The sequence below is a fragment of the Oncorhynchus gorbuscha genome, linkage group LG14 (assembly GCF_021184085.1).
Source record: "Oncorhynchus gorbuscha isolate QuinsamMale2020 ecotype Even-year linkage group LG14, OgorEven_v1.0, whole genome shotgun sequence".
Lineage (NCBI taxonomy): Eukaryota > Metazoa > Chordata > Actinopteri > Salmoniformes > Salmonidae > Oncorhynchus > Oncorhynchus gorbuscha.
Genome location: NC_060186.1, coordinates 59,720,977 through 59,739,202, shown reverse-complemented (window position 1 = coordinate 59,739,202; position 18,226 = coordinate 59,720,977). Strand labels below are relative to the sequence as shown.

The 18,226-nt window shown below is 40.3% G+C and overlaps 1 protein-coding gene across 1 annotated transcript; it reads right to left on the bottom strand.

Annotated features, from left to right (window-relative positions):
- Positions 1–214: 214 nt before the first annotated feature.
- Positions 215–11,354, bottom strand: LOC123995239 (hydroperoxide isomerase ALOXE3-like). The gene is made up of 15 exons (XM_046298696.1): positions 10,959–11,354; positions 10,381–10,545; positions 5,025–5,229; positions 4,838–4,919; positions 4,586–4,708; positions 4,166–4,269; positions 3,876–4,048; positions 3,257–3,400; positions 2,794–2,997; positions 2,545–2,631; positions 2,296–2,462; positions 2,013–2,134; positions 1,810–1,910; positions 1,455–1,625; positions 215–1,270 (listed from the first exon to the last, which is right to left on the bottom strand). Exons 2-15 carry the CDS (start codon positions 10,525–10,527, stop codon positions 1,091–1,093), a joined length of 2,010 nt encoding a protein of 669 aa, XP_046154652.1. The 5' UTR covers positions 10,528–10,545; positions 10,959–11,354; the 3' UTR covers positions 215–1,090.
- Positions 11,355–18,226: the final 6,872 nt, after the last annotated feature.

The window sequence follows — 18,226 nt, the reverse complement described above, 5'->3', positions numbered from 1 at the left end:
TATCTTAAGGGGGTGTGTCTATGTCTGAATCAAACAGGAGTATGGTTCCATGCAAGTGGACAGGGCAAATTATAGCATGAGGATTATCTATTAAAACTTTCCATATCTGCAATGTCCTTGGGATTTAATCATCATTCATCTCAAATATGGGCTGCATTCTGATGAACAATACGACTCAGTATGGAATGAGATACAAAGAGGATTTCATTTGTAATCCACTTTATTAATGCATTCTTTATAAAGACAATTGCAGTTCCATTTTCTAAAGTTGGTAGCCCTTTCTTGCGACTTTAATCCAGGACTCTGTGGTACTCAGTGACTTCAGGACTTCACTGCCTTCTAGATCTTCAATTTGGTTAGCCATTTTGGCTATCATTGATGATTGAAGTGATGCTCCAGAGCCTTGGTATAATTTCAGCCAGTAGTTAGACAAAACAGGTCCCATTTTTTGTGTACTCCGTCATCAAATTGTTTACTACGCCATCCATGTAGTATGATATGTTATGTTTTGTACATTTAGTATGATATGTTATGTTTTGTACATTTAGTATGATATGTTACGAATCCAATTCGTAAGAAGAAAGAAAGTCGCACACTCCCAAACATTTAATGTGTATAGCAAGCAGTGCCTTCTTCAATAGAATTTGTACTGTTATATTCTAATTCTCAGAGTAAAAACTATACAAAAACCTTTTCTCACAAGCACTGATATTTAACCCTTCCTCCTAGGCTGAGTCTCCTCCTACCCATCTGTACAAACATGGTTCTTTACTGCTAGGCAGGACACTAAGTGCTAAACTTGTATTTCTCCCTTAAAGTGACCTGACCTAGACCCCCCTTCATCACTAATCCATGCCTCTCTCCCCTTATCAATGCCTGCCACGTGATCACTTCCCTGCACTCAATATTTCAATAGGATACCTTATATAATGTTTACGTTAGACATTACCCTCTCTCCCTCAGTGACATGAATAAGTATATTCCATTTTCTCAGAACCCAACAGTACAATATGTTATTAATTTGTTAATCTTAAGATCCCAGACTGCATCTTTAAGTAAACTGTAATAATTTGAATGGGCCTAAGCTCAATCATATGGATACACTATTCTCCATCTCGGCAGGGTTCAGGTAGTTATAGGGTAGTGTAAGTAGTGCATTCCTCTTAATGATTGATTGACTGAGGTAGGACAACTCTGCTTGGAACTGCTTAATCATCTGCATGGGGACAGCCTCATCAAAGTGTTGATCTGGGTATGTACCAAGGGGAATCTAAGGAAGACAGCACAAACATGATTTAAGTGACGTATATTTTAGATTAGAAGTGAACAAATCAGACTCGTATTTATGAATGGGTTTGTCAAAAGCAACAGTGACTGCACCATATTACAGACATGACTCTAAAAACATAGCGGATCTTGACTTACAAGGTAAAACAATTAGGGGACAAACTCACTGTGTCTGAGTATCTCTTGCTGAGCAGCCATGTGGAAGCCATGTTATTAACAGTAGTGCTGATGTTTGGCAGTACTTCCAAAATGGTGTTCATGCTTGAGCTCCCCTTCGTGGTGGGAGGAGCTTTGCGCAGTAACAGGGGGTTGTTGGGTACCCAACCACCATAGTCAAACTAGGAAAGAGAGACATCCTTGTATAAACCAATGGTCAAAAGGCAAAATAAGTACATTTGAGTTTAAGTAACATTGCTATATTAAAACAAAACATGAACTATGTGATTATAGCCTAAATTCAATTTTTGATGAAATTCTATAGTGTGTAGCTGGCTACTTTAATTGCTCTCTTCCTTAACTCACCTGCCCCATATTGAGGGCGCAATGTTGAGCTGACACAGTGAAGATAATAATGGTAATGAATTTGACAACTTCCTCCACTTTGTCAAATCGCTTAGGGATTCCTGTGGAGGCAACATCAGTGGATGAGAAGGATAGGTAATACAACACGTCACAACAGTGTAGCTTTCTTGGTTTTATTGACTGATACTTCATAAGTAACGTACCTGACTTGTTGTTTCCAAGGAACCCATGGATGAAGATCTCGTGGATCCAGTCCTGAAGCTCAGAGTCCCTGGACACTTCACTGTCAGAGGAGTAGAAGTGCTCCACCATCCCCTTGACAAAGCTTCACAGCACAACACATTTTTAATGGCATGTTCAGTAAACCAAGCTAGCTACTAACAGTATTGATATCAAGCTTCAGCCCATACTGTTGTGTTATTTAGAATAATAGGGAAGTGTTATTCAAATTTTGCCATTAGGGGTTATTCAAATAAATAGCTCCACCTGTTGATGATGTTCCACAGCTTCAGGCCGTCCTCCCTGTAGTAGAAGTTGGGGATGGACTCCAGTCCTCGTGCAACAATGTTCTCCGGCAGACAGAGGGAGCTGTAGGTGATTTCTGATTGTGCCCTTTTCAAGAGTTCCTTCAACCCCTTCAGTCCCATAGCACCCTAAAGAAAGGAAAAGTTTACGTCAATACAAGTGGTAAACATGGAATTGTATCGGACGAAGCAATGCATTTAAGGTACGTACATTTGCTAAGGGTCCATCAGGACTAATCAGTCTTTTTCGCGCAAGAAGGTTGATCTGCAGGGTGTAACGGAAGTGGGGTATCAGCAACTATGCAGAAACAGAGGGGAAATCGAAAGAACAAAAGAAAAATGAGCAAAGAGAAGGTGAACAATTTGTTTTATGACTGAATTTACAGCTCAGGGACTATAACGTGCATTTTCTTGCACTTCATTGTTTGGTGGGACCCCAGTCTGTGTCAGGTTGTCATACCTTGTGGAGAGGGTGCATGATAGGAAGGCTCCGGAAGGTTGCCATAGTGAAGGCCTCTGCCAGTAAATGAGTGCCCAGTAGATGGTAGCTGATCTGGAACTCGGAGAAATCTGCGTTTCTCACAAAGATCTTGGCTAGCAGCCAGTCGTACTCCGAGTCGCTAGGCAGAAATATAGGGTTCTGCTGAGAGGGCTGCTGCTCCAGCTGTGAGATAATATATGCCATTTAGCAGAGTCATGTGTGCATACATTAGTCATGTGTACATACATTTCACATATAGGTGGTCCTGGGAATTGAACCCCAACACTAGCAGTGCAAGCACCATGCTCTACCAACTGAGCCATACAGGACCAGAACAGAGAAACCCAGAGGTCAGAAGTAATCATCACTTCTGAGGAACATATTTACTAAGCATTTGCAACATTGTAACATCTGCCCCTGTTTCCAGGTATGTGTACTGTACCTGGATGGCGATAGGCAGCAGTTTGTCCTCTGGGTTCTTGTAGAACAGGCAGAGGGCAGCCGTGAGGGGCAATGGTTTACCATTGACCACCCGGGTTGGCACACCCTCAAGCCTCTTGTAGTCGCAAAGGAATATGTTTCCTTCCTGTAGGGAGGATAGGATCAGAGGTGAAGACTTTATGGGAACATGGAATTTAAAGTACCCACTGGACAAAAACTGGTTGAATAAATGTTGTTTCAACTAAAAATATTCAGTGGGATGACATTGAACCAACGTGAAAAGTCATCAACATAGGTTATTTTTGTATTCTTTTACCCAACTTGCAACTTAAATCCAAGGACATGGTGAAATTGTTTGTTGATTTCACGTTAGTTGATAACTCAACCAAATGTAAATCAAAAGTAGAAGTTGAACTGACATCTGTTCCCTGTGGGTGGTTAAGCAGTAGCTAATGCTATTTACAGGACAAAGAAAAAAAAGGACGGATGTTCACGGATGATGTTACAAAAGGATAGCATGTATAAAGTGAACAGAAGGGATCCAAGCCCTGAACCTTAGGGAACATCACATCCCACTTCAGAGTTGCAAGATAACTTACAATCTAATTCATAATTCATACCTGCATCTCCGTCGCCAGGGAACTCCCGTCCTCCAGGAAGGGCTGTACCATCTCGTCTGTGACAGGGAAGTTGGGGGGAAGCGTTGTGCAGCGCTGGATCACATTGGGGTTGGTTCCATTCAGAAACTGGGACCCGAAAAAGTCATCCTCCTTCCAGTGCTCAGAGACATACTCTAGAAGGAATGGATTTTAAAAAAATGAATCCCCTATTTTTGTAGGAGTTACTTTTTACTGATGTCTCAAAATGACCCTTATAGTTGATATCCAATTCAATGGATCAGGTCTCTTACCTGAAATGGGTGTTCTATTTTTCCAGAAAACAGTTTTCATCATCTCCAGGTCTTTCCACTGCTCGGTGGAGTTCACCAGGCATTTCAGTTTGAGCTCAGCTATACTGGTAGGGAAAGACGGGAAGAGACAGGTTATAGGCAATGGTTATTCCCTCACAGTCATAGGAAAGGTTCTGTGCATCTGGATGAGCATCGGCGGTGGCACTTAAAATCAAAGGATGGGCTCATAGTAATGGCTGGAATAGAATGAATCAAACACCTGGTTTCCATGTGTTTGATACATTCCATTCACTACATTTCAGCCATTATTATGAACTGTCCTTCCCTCACCAGCCTCCTCTGTCGAACATACAGTATGTTACACTGGTACTGTTGTGGGAATTTAAACTGCTTTAGGCGTGCCGTCTGCTTTGAACTTACGCTGCAGCTTTGGTGTAGATAAACTCTGACATTTTGGAGAAAGAAAATTTAACTTCAGAAGGGAGGGCTGAGACTTCAGTGGCGTTATTGATGTGCGGGACTCCCTCGGCATACACAATCCACCTAATGGTGAGACAAGAAGACACACACACAATCAATCTAAAAGTGTTGTACAGACAAGTTGACTGACTGTTGTCTGCTGTGTGTTGAGCTGCAGACAGTCCTACAAAAACAACTGGTAAAAACACTCACTGGAACAGTTTCTTGTGAAGCTCCAGCTCCTTTTTACGATGGTGCACCAGTAGAGGGAGCTCATCCTCAAAAATCTTCCTGGCTGTGAAGTGGAGAGGAGGACAAGATGTATTACACACTTATAGTAGGAGCAGGATTATAAATAACATTAGAGTATCCTCAGAACAAATTTTGAATCAGGACACACCTTTTCCTCCTCTCAGCTCCACAATTTCCCCTCTGGACAACCATCTGTAACAAGGGAAGAGGATTACGTCACCCTCAGGTGTCGTCACGACAACCTTGGAGCAGAACCACTCATTTTCTGGCAGGAACAGGTACTGCTCTTTCTCCAGTTTAACCAGGAGGAGTTGCCCCAGAGACGTGGGGTTGGTAACAGTGTAGGTCCCTGTCTGTAGAGAATGGAGAAATACAGGGTGTTGAATAGCTAGCTACATGCTTGGGCTGAAGAGCAAGATCACATTCATTATGAATATCCCCTAAACATTAAATGGAATGTTTAGGGGGGTAATGTACAGACAAGGACATATACAGGTAAGTTGACAGAAAGGATTTCAAGTGTTTTTTTTAACAATCTGGACCAACGAATGTTCTTAAAAGGGAAACCAGTGAGCAGGGTAAACTGGTTCTGCTGGTCCTCAAAGATAAGCCATAGCACCTCAAGATAAGGTCACTTCAAAATATCTATTCACATGTAAATATCCCTAGAATGTGCTCGGTCCTGACAATAGCGCTGCCGCCCCAAAACAACACATTGCTCCTGGAGGCATGGGTTGAAACACAGACTGCACAGCTTTCCATTCTACGTTCCATTCTTTCCATTCTATGTTCCATTCTTTCCATTATATGTTCTATTCTTTCCATTCTATGTTCCATTCTTTCCATTTTACGTTCCATTCTTTCCATTCTATGTTCCATTCTTTCCATTATATGTTCCATTCTTTCCATTCTATGTTCCATTCTTTCCATTATATGTTCCATTCTTTCCATTATATGTTCCATTCTTTCCATTCTATGTTCCATTCTTTCCATTCTATGTTCCATTCTTTCCATTCTATGTTCCATTCTTTCCATTATATGTTCCATTCTTTCCATTATATGTTCCATTCTTTCCATTCTATGTTCCATTCTTTCCATTATATGTTCCATTCTTTCCATTCTATGTTCCATTCTTTCCATTCTATGTTCCATTCTTTCCATTATATGTTCCATTCTTTCCATTCTATGTTCCATTCTTTCCATTCTACGTTCCATTCTTTCCATTATATGTTTCATTCTTTCCATTATATGTTTCATTCTTTCCATTCTATGTTCCATTCTTTCCACTCTATGTTCCATTCTTTCCATTATATGTTCCATTCTTTCCATTTTATGTTCCATTCTTTCCATTCTACGTTCCATTCTTTCCATTTTATGTTCCATTCTTTCCATTCTATGTTCCATTCTTTCCATTCTATGTTCCATTCTTTCCATTATATGTTCCATTCTTTCCATGTTATGTTCCATTCTTTCCATTCTACGTTCCATTCTTTCCATTTTATGTTCCATTCTTTCCATTCTATGTTCCATTCTATGTTCCATTCTTTCCATTATATGTTCCATTCTTTCCATTCTATGTTCCATTCTATGTTTCAGTCTGTTATATCTGGAGTACTTCTCCTGTTCTATCCGGTGTCCTGTGTGAATTTAAGTATGCTCTCTCAAATTCTCTCTTTCTTTTTCTCTCTCGGAGGACCTGAGCCCTAGGACCATGCCTCAGGACTACCTGGCATGATGACTCCTTGCTGTCCCGAGTCCACCTGGCCATGCTGCTGCTCCAGTTTCAACTGTTCTGCCTGCGGCTATGGAACCCTGACCTGTTCACCGGACGTGCTACCTGTCCCAGACCTGCTATTTTCAACTCTCTAGAGACAGCAGGAGCGGTAGAAATACTCTCAATGATCGGCTATGAAAAGCCAACTGACATTTACTCCTGAGGTGCTGACTTGTTGCACTTTGAGATATCAGCTGATGTAATTGATTTTGATTCTATGTTCCATTCTATGTTCCATTCTCTCCTCATCTCAATCATTTATCCACTGTATCTATCGATAAAAAACACAAAATATGTAAATATATTTACAGTGCATTCAGAAAGTATTCAGACCCCTTGACTTTTTCCACATTTTGTTGCATTGCAGCCTTATTCTAAAATGGATTAAATACTACATCTTGCTCATCAATCTACACACAATACCCCATAATGACAAAGCGAAAACAGGCTTTAAGAAATGTTTGCAGAAAAAACATATTTACATACACTACCCTTTTATTGTTAATTTAATCAGCACAACAGTTTTCAGCTGTGCTAACATACTTGCAAAATAGTTTTCTAATGATCAATTAGCCTTTTAAAATGATCAACTTGGATTAGCTAACAGAACGTGCCATTGGAACACAGGAGTGATGGTTGCTGATAATGGGCCTCTGTACACCTATGTAGATATTCCATTAAAAATCAGCTGTTTCCAGCTACAATAATCATTTACAACATTAACAATGTCTTCACAGTATTTATGATCAATTTGAAGTTATTTTAATGGGAAAATAAATCAAAATCTTTCAAAAAGAAGGACATTTGTAAGTGACCCCAAACTTTTGAACGGTAGTGTAAGTATTCAGACCCTTTGCTATGAGTCTCAAAATTGAGCTCAGGAACATCCTGTTTCCATTGATCATCCTTGAGATGTTTTTACAACTTGATTGGACTCCACCTGTGGTAAATTCAATTGATTGGACATTATTTGGAAAAGCACACACTTGTCTATATACAGTAAGGTCCCAGAGTTGACAGTGAATGTCAGAGCAAAAACCAAGCCTGAGGTCGAAGGAATTGTTAGTAGAGCTCCGAGATAGGATTGTGTCTAGACACAGATCTGGGGAAGGGAACCAAAAAAATGTCTGCAGCATTAAAGGTCCCCAAGAACACAGTGGCCTCCATGATTCTTAAATAGATGAAGTTTGGAACCATCAAGACTCTTCCTAGAGCTGGCCGCCCAATACAACAATACTGAATGAACACTTTTATTTTAACTTAATATAATACAGAAATACAAATCTATTTAGTCTCAAATAAATATTGAAACATGTTCAATTTGGTTTAAATAATGCAAAACCACAGTGTCGGAGAAGAAAGCTAACGTTTAAGTTCCTTGCTCAGAACATGAGAACATATGAAAGCTGGTGGTTCCTTTTAACGTGAGTCTTCAATATTCCCAGTTAAGAAGTTTTAGGTTGTAGTTATTATAGGAATTATAGGACTATTTCTCTCTATACCATTAGTATTTCATATACCTTTGACTATTGGATGTTCTTATAGGCACTATAGTATTGCCAGCCTAATCTTGGGAGTTGATAGGTAGGCCTGATCACCGACAACGATGAGACAGCCTATAGGGAGGAGGTCAGAGACCTGGCCGGGTGGTGCCAGAATAACAACCTATCCCTCAACATAACCAAGACTAAGGAGATGATTGTGGACTACAGGAAAAGGAGGACCGAGAACACCCCCATTCTCATCGACGGGGCTGTAGTGGAGCAGGTTGAGAGCTTCAAGTTCCTTGGTGTCCACATCACCAACAAACTAGAATGGTCCAAACACACCAAGACAGTCATGGAGAGGGCACAACAAAGCCTATTCCCCCTCAGGAAACTAAAAAGATTTGGCATGGGTCCTGAGATCCTCAAAAGGTTCTACAGCTGCAACATCGAGAGCATCCTGCCTGGTTGCATCACTGCCTGTACGGCAATTGCACTGCCTCCGCCCGCAAAGCACAGATTATTTGCAACGCAGGACAAGCTAGTTAATCTAGTAATACCATCAACCATGTGTAGTTAACTAGTGATTATGTTAAGATTGATTGTTTTTATAAGATAAGTTTAATGCTACCTAGCAACTTTCCTTGGCTCCTTGCTGCACTCCCGTAACAGGTGGTCTCCTCGTGGAGTGCAACGTAGTCGGCCATAATCTGCGTCCAAAAATGCAGATTAGAGATTGTTATGAAAACTTGAAATCGGCCCTAATTAATCGGTCAGCCTCTACTCCAGAGCGCTCAGGACCTTAGACTGGGGAGATGGTTCACCTTCCAACAGGACAACGACCCTAAGGACACAGCCAAGACAATGCATGAGTGGCTTCGGTACAAGTCTCTGAATGTCCTTGAGTGGCCCAGCCAGAGCCCAGACTTGAACATGATCTAACATCTCTGGAGAGACCTTAAAATAGCTGTGCAGCGACGCTCCCCATCCAACCAGAGATTACTTTAATGTATTTTTATTTTACTAGGCAAGTCAGTTAAGAACAAAGTCTTATTTTCAATGATGGCATAGGAACAGTGGGTTAACTGCCTTGTTCAGGGGCAGAATGACAGATGTTTAGCTTGTCAGCTTGGGAATTCAATCTTGCAACCTTTCAGTTACTAGTCCAACGCTCTAACCACTAGGCTACCTGCTGCCCCAGCTTGAGAGGATTTGCAGAGAAGAACGGGAGAAACTCCCCAAATACAGGCGTGCCAAGCTTGTAGCAATCATACCCAATACGGCTGTAATCGCTGACAAAGGTGCTTCAACAAAGTATTAAGTAAAGTGTCTGAATCATTATGTAAATAAGGTATTTGCAAAAATGTCTAGAAAACTGTTTTCACTTAATCATTATGGGGTGTTGTGTGTAGATTGATGAGAATATTTTTTTAATCCATTTTCAAATAAGGCTGTAACGTAATAAAATGTGGAAAACGTGATGGGGTCTGACTTTGGACACACCGACTCATTCAAAGGTTTTTCTTTATTATTACTATTTTCTACATTGTATAATAATACTGAAGACAACAAGACTATGAAATAACACATATGGAATCATGTAGTTACCAAAAAAGTGTTAAAGAAATCAAAATATATTTTATATTTGAGATTCTTCAAAGTAGCCACCTTTTGCCTTGATGACAACTTTGCACACTCTTGGCATTAAAGGTATGTCCAAACTTTTGACTGGTACTTTAATATATATATATATATTAATAATAAGTTGACAATTTTGTTTTGAGGGGATACATTATTATTAATCAATGAATTGATACTTTATTATAAATATTTATTCATTAACTATATTAAAGGTGCACTACGAATAAATTGCTATCCATTTCCTGGTTGCTAAAATTCTAATAATTCACCTAATTTAAGTTTATGTGAAAAAATAAACATAGATAATGTAGAGAATCATTGTACTGTCTAAACCGTGGTGAAATATATTTTCAATAACCAAAAATATAGTATTTTCAGCCTTTTTAAGCTGGTGTATAACACAAAGTAAAAGAGGCAAAAACTAAACTTAAGAACGGGAAGCATAGAAATAGAACATATGGAACACATCTACCGCTTCTTAGGCTTGCTTTCAATGAGAATGACAGATTTATAACTCATGTTTCTATGTGCATTTGGTCAGGTTGGCCAAAAAGTTACATATTGCAGCATTAAGCATTTCCCCTCATTGCTCACTGGTAACTTACCATCCCAGTCATGAAATCTAGGCCATAGTTGTCAAGATTAGTGCGCTCACTTTCCCCCTCTGTTCCAATGAGTGTGACATAAATGTAGTCAGATGAGCCAGAGAATAGAACTTCCCCTGTAGTCACCTTTACTTTATATTCAACCATGGTGAGCCAACGGGAAAACTGGAAAAGGACAACAAATACTTTACACAGACAAAGGGGTTCTATCGTTCAAAGCATCAACACTTTTTTCCAAACCATATAATGGTTACAATATTTTCTGAGATACTGGAATTTGGGACTTTTGTTATAGAGGATACCACAAGCATTGTTTTCTATATAATATCTAAATGAAGACGTCCTCTGAACCCCCAGACGTTTCACAATTTTATTGTAGCCCTGAACTAGCTCACCTGATTCACTTAGTCAAGGACTTGATAATAAGTTGACAATTTTAACCAGATGTGTTAGCTCTGGAGTAGATAAAATACATGGGATGGCTGTGGGTCCTCAGGAGAAGTTTGAGAACCACTGGCCTGTGGTATGGTTCTAGATACAAGCTTTTAGCAATATACAATATATTAAAGTCAGCATACCTTATCAACGAATGGAGATGATGGAGTCTCTCTCGCTCTCTCTCTCTCTCTTTCTGTATGGACTTTGTCTCACCGGTTACCTGTACTGTATTTTAAGGGCTGCCCCTCACCTTGGTCAAACAGGTTCCTCAGTTAGAACCAGCAGATTGCCTAGGTCAAACAGGTTCCTTGGTTAGAACCAGCGGATTTTGTATGCAAATGTTGATAATGTACAAACAATCAACAATCCATCTATTTTTAAATCCAGAATGTAGCATATCACCAAGACCAGAACAGAAAAACAATGTGTATTGAGCTCATCACCAATACAGGATGTAATGATGGATACAGCCAAATCCCTTCGGGGATGTGTCCTTCCTCTATTCCAGTATTTCCAACGGTTTTAGGTCTAGCAGAAACAACTTCGTCTTGTCTGGGCAAGTGAGTTGTGTTAGAGAATTCTTTAAATAATGGTGTTCAGTTTCCTTTACTAGCCTGCTGTTGTCACTTAATGCTGGTGGGTAAATCCTGAACAGGGGCTTGTGCAAGCATCATGAAACAATTACACTACATTTCAAAAGTTTGGGGTCACTTAGAAATGTCCTTGTTTTGAAAGAAATGCAACAAAAAAAGTCAATTAAAATAACATGAAATTTATCAGAAATACAGTGTAGACATTGTTAATGTTGTAAATTACTATTGTAGCTGGAAACGGCAGATTTTTTTTATGGAATATCTACATAGGCGTACAGAGGCCATTATCAGCAACCTTCACTCCCATGTTCCAAAGGCACGTTGTGTTAGCTAATCAAATCAAATCAAATCAAATGTATTTATATAGCCCTTCGTACATCAGCTGATATCTCAAAGTGCTGTACAGAAACCCAGCCTAAAACGCCAAACAGCAAGCAATGCAGGTGTAGAAGCACGTAGCTAATCCAAGTTTATACTTTTTAAAGGCTAATTGATCATTAGAAAACCCTTTGCAATTATGTTAGCACAGCTGAAAACTGTTGTCGTGATTAAATACGCAATAAAACTGGCCTTCTTTAGACTAGTTTAGTATTTGGAGCATCAGCATTTGTGGGTTTGATTACAGACTCAAAATGGCCAGAAACAAAGACCTTTCTTCTGAAACTCGTCAGTCTATTCTTGTTCTGAGAAATGAAGGCTATTCCATGCGAGAAATTGGCAAGAAACTAAAGTGCAAACTGGCCCTAACCAGAATAGAAAGAGTAGTGGGAGGCCACAGAGCACAACTGAGCAAGAGGACAAGCACACTAGAGTAGGCTACAGTCCTTAAGGATAGGTTTCCTTACCCTGTTAGATGTCTATGGACAAGTTATGACAGGATTCCATGCTCTAGTGTAGTGTCCTTGGCAGTACGTGTTTCCACATGCTAATGGCACAAATCCCATTCAAGTCATGGGACCGAAATGAGCATTTTTCACACATCATGTTCAAAACAGTGACTTTGTTGAGCTTCACAATTCATTTGAGATACTTTCGGATAATTTAGACATGATGCGTAAAAATTCTAACATTGGTCCCATGAATTGAATGAAATTTGTGCCACAAACCGTTTCAGGGAAACTAAAACAAAGCATATGGATTACTGTCATAACTGTTCACAGGGTAAGGACACCAAAGTGTTGTTTTTGTCATTTGGGTGAACTATACCTTTAAGGACTGTAGCCTATTGAAAATTGAAGCGAATGTAATACAAATAGGTTAATGATTTTATATATACATATATATATATATATATATATTTAAATATATACACCGAGTGTACAAAACATTAGGAACAACATCCTAATTTTGAGTTGCACCCCCTTTTGCCATCAGAACAGAATCAATTCGTCAGGGCATGGACTCTGCAAGGTGTCAAGCGTTCCACAGGGATGCTGGCCCATGTTGCCTCCAGTGCTTCCTACAATTGTGTCAAGTTGGCTGGGTGTCCTTTTGGTGGTGGACCATTCTTGATACACACAGGAAATGGTTACGAGTGGAAAAACAGCAGTGTTCCAGTTCTTAACACACCCAGGTGTGCCTGTTGTATCATGTACAAATATTCCCAGTGTGAAATAGTTCCCATCCAAATGACTGTTATTATTTAATTATTTATTGGCCCCTACTTTTTTTTTTTTTTTTACAAATCCCAAATCACTATTGCAGGGCTGACCAACTCTGTTCCTGGAAAACTACCATCCTGTAGGTTTTTGCTCCAACCCCTGTAACAACTAACGTGATTCAGTTTATCAACCAGTTAGTTAGGTGCGCTAGATAAAGGTTTGAACAGAAACCTACACTCTCATTCAAACCCAGAATCCTATACTGGATTTCTCCAGACTTCCAACACAATTCATTGAGACAAGATTTGGAAGGATGGCCACGCAAGGCTAGTGTTGAACACATCAACTACCCACATACCGGTGGTGTTCCTGCCCAGTGTTGCCAACTCATTTTCAGGGGAAGTTGCTAGAGGCAGGTTGATTTGTTGCTAAAAGTTGCTAAATGACGTCATTACGTAGAATATACAATAATGTTACTCAAAGTGACTGGCCATCTCGGCAAAAAATATGATTTGACATTTGTCCAGGTACAGACTCCCACTCTTTTTTGTACTTCTGGCTGTGCAATTTTGATTGACTCATGTTGAGTTATGTTGTAAGTTCTGTTCAAGATCAAACATTCGTGACCAACTATATTAATTGGGTTTGGCTCGTCGAATCCGTACTATTGCTGCTGCAGTCAGCCAGCAATGATATGCAATTTGCTGCTGGCCTGCTGCTGCCTGTGTACGAGCTGAGCGCCTGCTACTGATGTTACTCACAATGCACTTTTGCATCCAGGCACGTGTGTTGTTACTGAATGTGTGACAGAGAATATCGTTTTTGTGTCATTTAGAGGGAAAATGCGTGCATTTTAGCGTTTGAGTCACTTTTCAAAAGTTGCTAAAAGTTCCAAATACATTTTTAAAAGTAGCTAAATTTGTTGCTAGGTGCTGTTTGAAAGGAAGGTTGCCAGGGTAGTCTGAAAAGTTGCTAAATCTAGCAACAAAATTGCTAAATTGGCATCACTGTTCCTGCCTGATTACATGGAAGACATTGCATTGCATCAACCAATTGTTGTGCGCCACGTCATTGACTATCGGGCATTACATCACTATATCATATGATGTGGTTAGCTGATATGTTCTGTGATGTGTGTTTTGTCCCATATTTTTCTTTTTAATCCCAGCACCCGTCTCCGCAGGAGGCCTTTTGCCTTTTGGTAGGCCATCATTGTAAATAAGAATTTGTTCTTAACTGACTTGTCTAGTTAAATAAAGGTAAAATAAAAAATAAACACCTATCCAAGCTTTGCGAGATCTGGCAGGTGTCTGGAATGTAGACCGGCAGGAATGCCACCCATATGATATAGCGTATAGCAGTCTAATGCTACTGCACAGTTGATGACCTGGCATGCAAATAACGTACTATGTAACTATTGGTTGATGCAATGCATTATCTGCAATGTGGTCAGGGCCTGAAACATGACCCTCAACTAGTTGAATCAGGTATGTTAGTGTAACCGATGTGAAATGGCTAGCTAGTTAGCGGGGTGCACACTAAAGCGGCTTTTGTAGCGTGATGGGTAACGATGCTTCGTGGGTGTCAGTTGTTGATGTGTGCAGAGGGTCCCTGATTCAAGCCCAGGTAGGGGTGAGGAGAGGGATGGAAGCTAACCTGTTACATTAGGTTAGGGTTGGACTGAATACCCACAGGATGGTAGATCTCCATAAAGAGGGTTAGGTAGCTCTATTGTAACTTATGGGGTGGCAGGTAACCTAGTGGTTAGAGCGTTGGATTTGTAACCGCAAGATCGAATCCCAGAGCTGAGCTGACAAGATAAAAATATGTCGTTCTGCTCGTGAACAAGGCAGTTAACCCACTGTTCCTAGGCGTCATTGAAAATAAGAATTTGTTCTGAACTGACTTGCCTAGTTAAATAAAGGTAAAATAAAAAATTAATTATGTAAGTGCTAGGTTGTATTTATTGGTGTGGACCATAGCAAAACTCCCTTTTGCAATGGAAAACTAAAAACATATAGGACAATTTCAGGTAGTCCCTTGCAGTTTCAGTCCATTTTCATTCTGTTTTTGTGAATACAACCCTGTACGGCCTCCAACCAAGTCCCAGGCTTTTGTGGACACACTGCCCCACAATGGCTCATTTGCACTTCTACACTTTCAGTTGTGTTTTTGTGTAGAGAGCAGTCTCCCGCATTGGTCGTTGACCGACCCAGATTGAACTTGATAAATTCAGACAGACTGCCACTGCTCACATGAAAGATAAAAAGGAATGATGTGACGGACTGGTTGTGGTCTCCCATCTCATCTGTGTGTAGTATCTTTAGATGTGTCTGTTACACTGGTCGCAGCAATACTTCATTGCCAAACAGAGTTTGTGGTAATTACTTTTGGTACAGCATGATAGGCAAAAACTCCCACAAAGTTTGAATTTATTAGTAGACAAGTAGAACATTTGTAGGCACATTATGAATTGCATAGACTCTTGAATTGCAAGAGGCAAAGCAATATAGAACAGCAACATGAAAAACCCAGACATTATACAGCTGTGCCAGGAAAATAACTTTTCCCTCAACGTCAACTAAACAAAAGAGCTAATTGTGGACGTCAGGAGAAAGCAGAGGGAGCACGCTCCCATCCACAGACGAGACCGCAGTGGAGAAGGTGAAAAGCTTCAAGTTCCAAGGCGTACACCTCAGTGAAAATCTGAAATGGTTCACCCACACAGCTGATGTGGTGAAGAATGCGCAACAGTGCCTCTTCAACCTCAGGAGGCTGAAGAAATTTGGCTTGGCCCCTAAGACTCACAAACCTTTTTCAGATGCACCATTGAGAGCATCATGTCGGGCTTTATCAGCGCCTGGTACGGCAACTGCACCGCCCACAACTGCCCAACACATCACTGTGGGCACACTGCCTGCCCTCCAGGACACCGACAGCACCCGAAGTCACATGAAGGCCAAAAAGATCATCAAGGACATCAACCACCCGAGCCACGGCCTGTTCACCCCGCTATCATCCAGAAGGCAAGGTCAGTACATGTGCATCAAATCTGGGACCAAGAGACTGAAAAACAGCTTCTATCTCAAGGCCATTAGACTGTTAAATAGCCATCACTAGCCGGCCTCCACCCAGTACCCTGCCCAGAACTTAGTCACTATTAGTAGCCGGCCTCCACCCAGTACCCTGCCCTGAACTTAGTCACTGTCGGTAGATGTCTACCACACGGTTACTCAACCCTGCACCTTAGAGGCTGCTACCCTATGTACATAGACATGGAACACTGGTCACTTTAATACTGTTTTACTCATCTCATATGTATTTACTGTACTCAATTCTCCTGTATTTTAGTCAATGCCACTCCGACATTGCTCATCCTAATATTTCTTAATTCCATAATTGTAATTCGATATTTGTGTGTATTGTTGTGAATGGTTAGATACTACTGCACTGTTGGAGCTAGGAATACAAACATTTCACTACACCTGCAATAAGATCTGCTTAATAAGTGTATGCAAACAATAACATTTGATTTGATTTGAATATATCATAGAATCGTGTAGAAGTTAAATGTATCTCTACCAGTATGGTCTGATAGCAGAATGTAGGAAATAGTTGGAATGGCTTTGTCCTATAGCAGGTGGAACTGAGAAGCTGTGAACTGTCAGTGCTCTCTGAGTGGAGGGAGGTCGTGAAGGTGGTGCGGTGGATCTCTCATGTCTTTGAGGAGTAAAAATGTGGCCTCATATCTACATTCCGTTAAAGTTACCATCCATTGCCCAAAACGTGAGGGTAGAGCTGGGGAGCAGGGGGGCAAAATATAGCCATCTGCATTGTACTCACTCAGATATTACTGCATGGTCGGAACTAGAAGCACAAGCATTTCGCTACACTCGCATTAACATCTGCTAACCATGTGTGTGTAACCAATAAAATTGGATTTGATTTTCAAGCTCCTTCTCTAGCTCTTTGGTGCAACTCACAAGTTGATCATCACCCTACTCCAAGTACAACATACTTGAATACGTACGCCCTTGTAATATTGTTATAATGTTCTTATAATCTATATACTGTATATCAGCACCATGTCACCAGGTCAAATTTGTGTTTGTTCAATGTTCTGATTTTACAGCCCATTGTTACAAGTTATTTACCAACAGAAGCAAAATCACCATGTCAATAACAACACAGTAACAGAACAATAGTGTACCGCCTCAGCCAACATATCATGGAAACTTACCTCACTAGTAAGTCCTAACAAAAATAAGTGGAGTAGGTTTTTAGTGTGTTAATGGCTAAGATCACAAAGCGTATACTGAAACATGCCTTATTGCATCTACGCCTGGATGTGAATAATGTGAAGTCAGTATCATCTGCCAATGTATCATCTAATACTTGCCTAGTCCAGCGGTTCTCAACCTTTTTGGGTTATTGTAGGCCCAATCACATCTTGCTCTGCCCATATTATCCCCCCATATGCATTTTAAATCCAGGCATATCATATGAAATGAGTCTTTCTAAGTACCCACTTTGGATATTGGTTCCTGGTTATATGAATGGTGTAAGCATTGGCTGGAGAGTTTAAATCCATGCAAGAAAGTGAACTCGTGCTCACATCGGTAAAAGTATGAAGATTTATGAGACAGACAGGAGACGCAGCAAAATAAATTAGATGCAGTTTAGCACCTAAAACAGTAAATGACACCGTGCCATGGTTAAGCCGAAAAGACTGCTAATGCAAAATTGCAAATCCTTTTAAATTGATAATATATTCAGATCGAATTGCACTCAATAAATATTCTCCCCTACTATGGGTCATATTTGCGGGCTATCCAGAGGTAAACATATATTTTTAAAATCATTACATTAGCTTTGTAAATCATGTAGAAAATCTTCTAGTTTTAGTTACACGTTTTAGTTGCAGCACAATAAAAAGGGTCATTACCGCCACCAACGTTTACGGGGGTGTAAAACAGCAGTGGTTGATGCTTTTTGTTTACTCGGAAAGTACGATATGAAACGTTGATTTGAATCTTCTGACCAACTAGTATGTCAAGCGGCGCCCCACTGTCTGATTCATATCGCGTGGTTTCTGATTATAGTTATAAACTATATCGACTGATTGGTTCTGTATGCGGTGCATGCTCCTTTACATGACACAGCGCACCAAGGAAAATTGTCCTCGCCCAGCCACTGTAGATAGTCCCAGCTGTT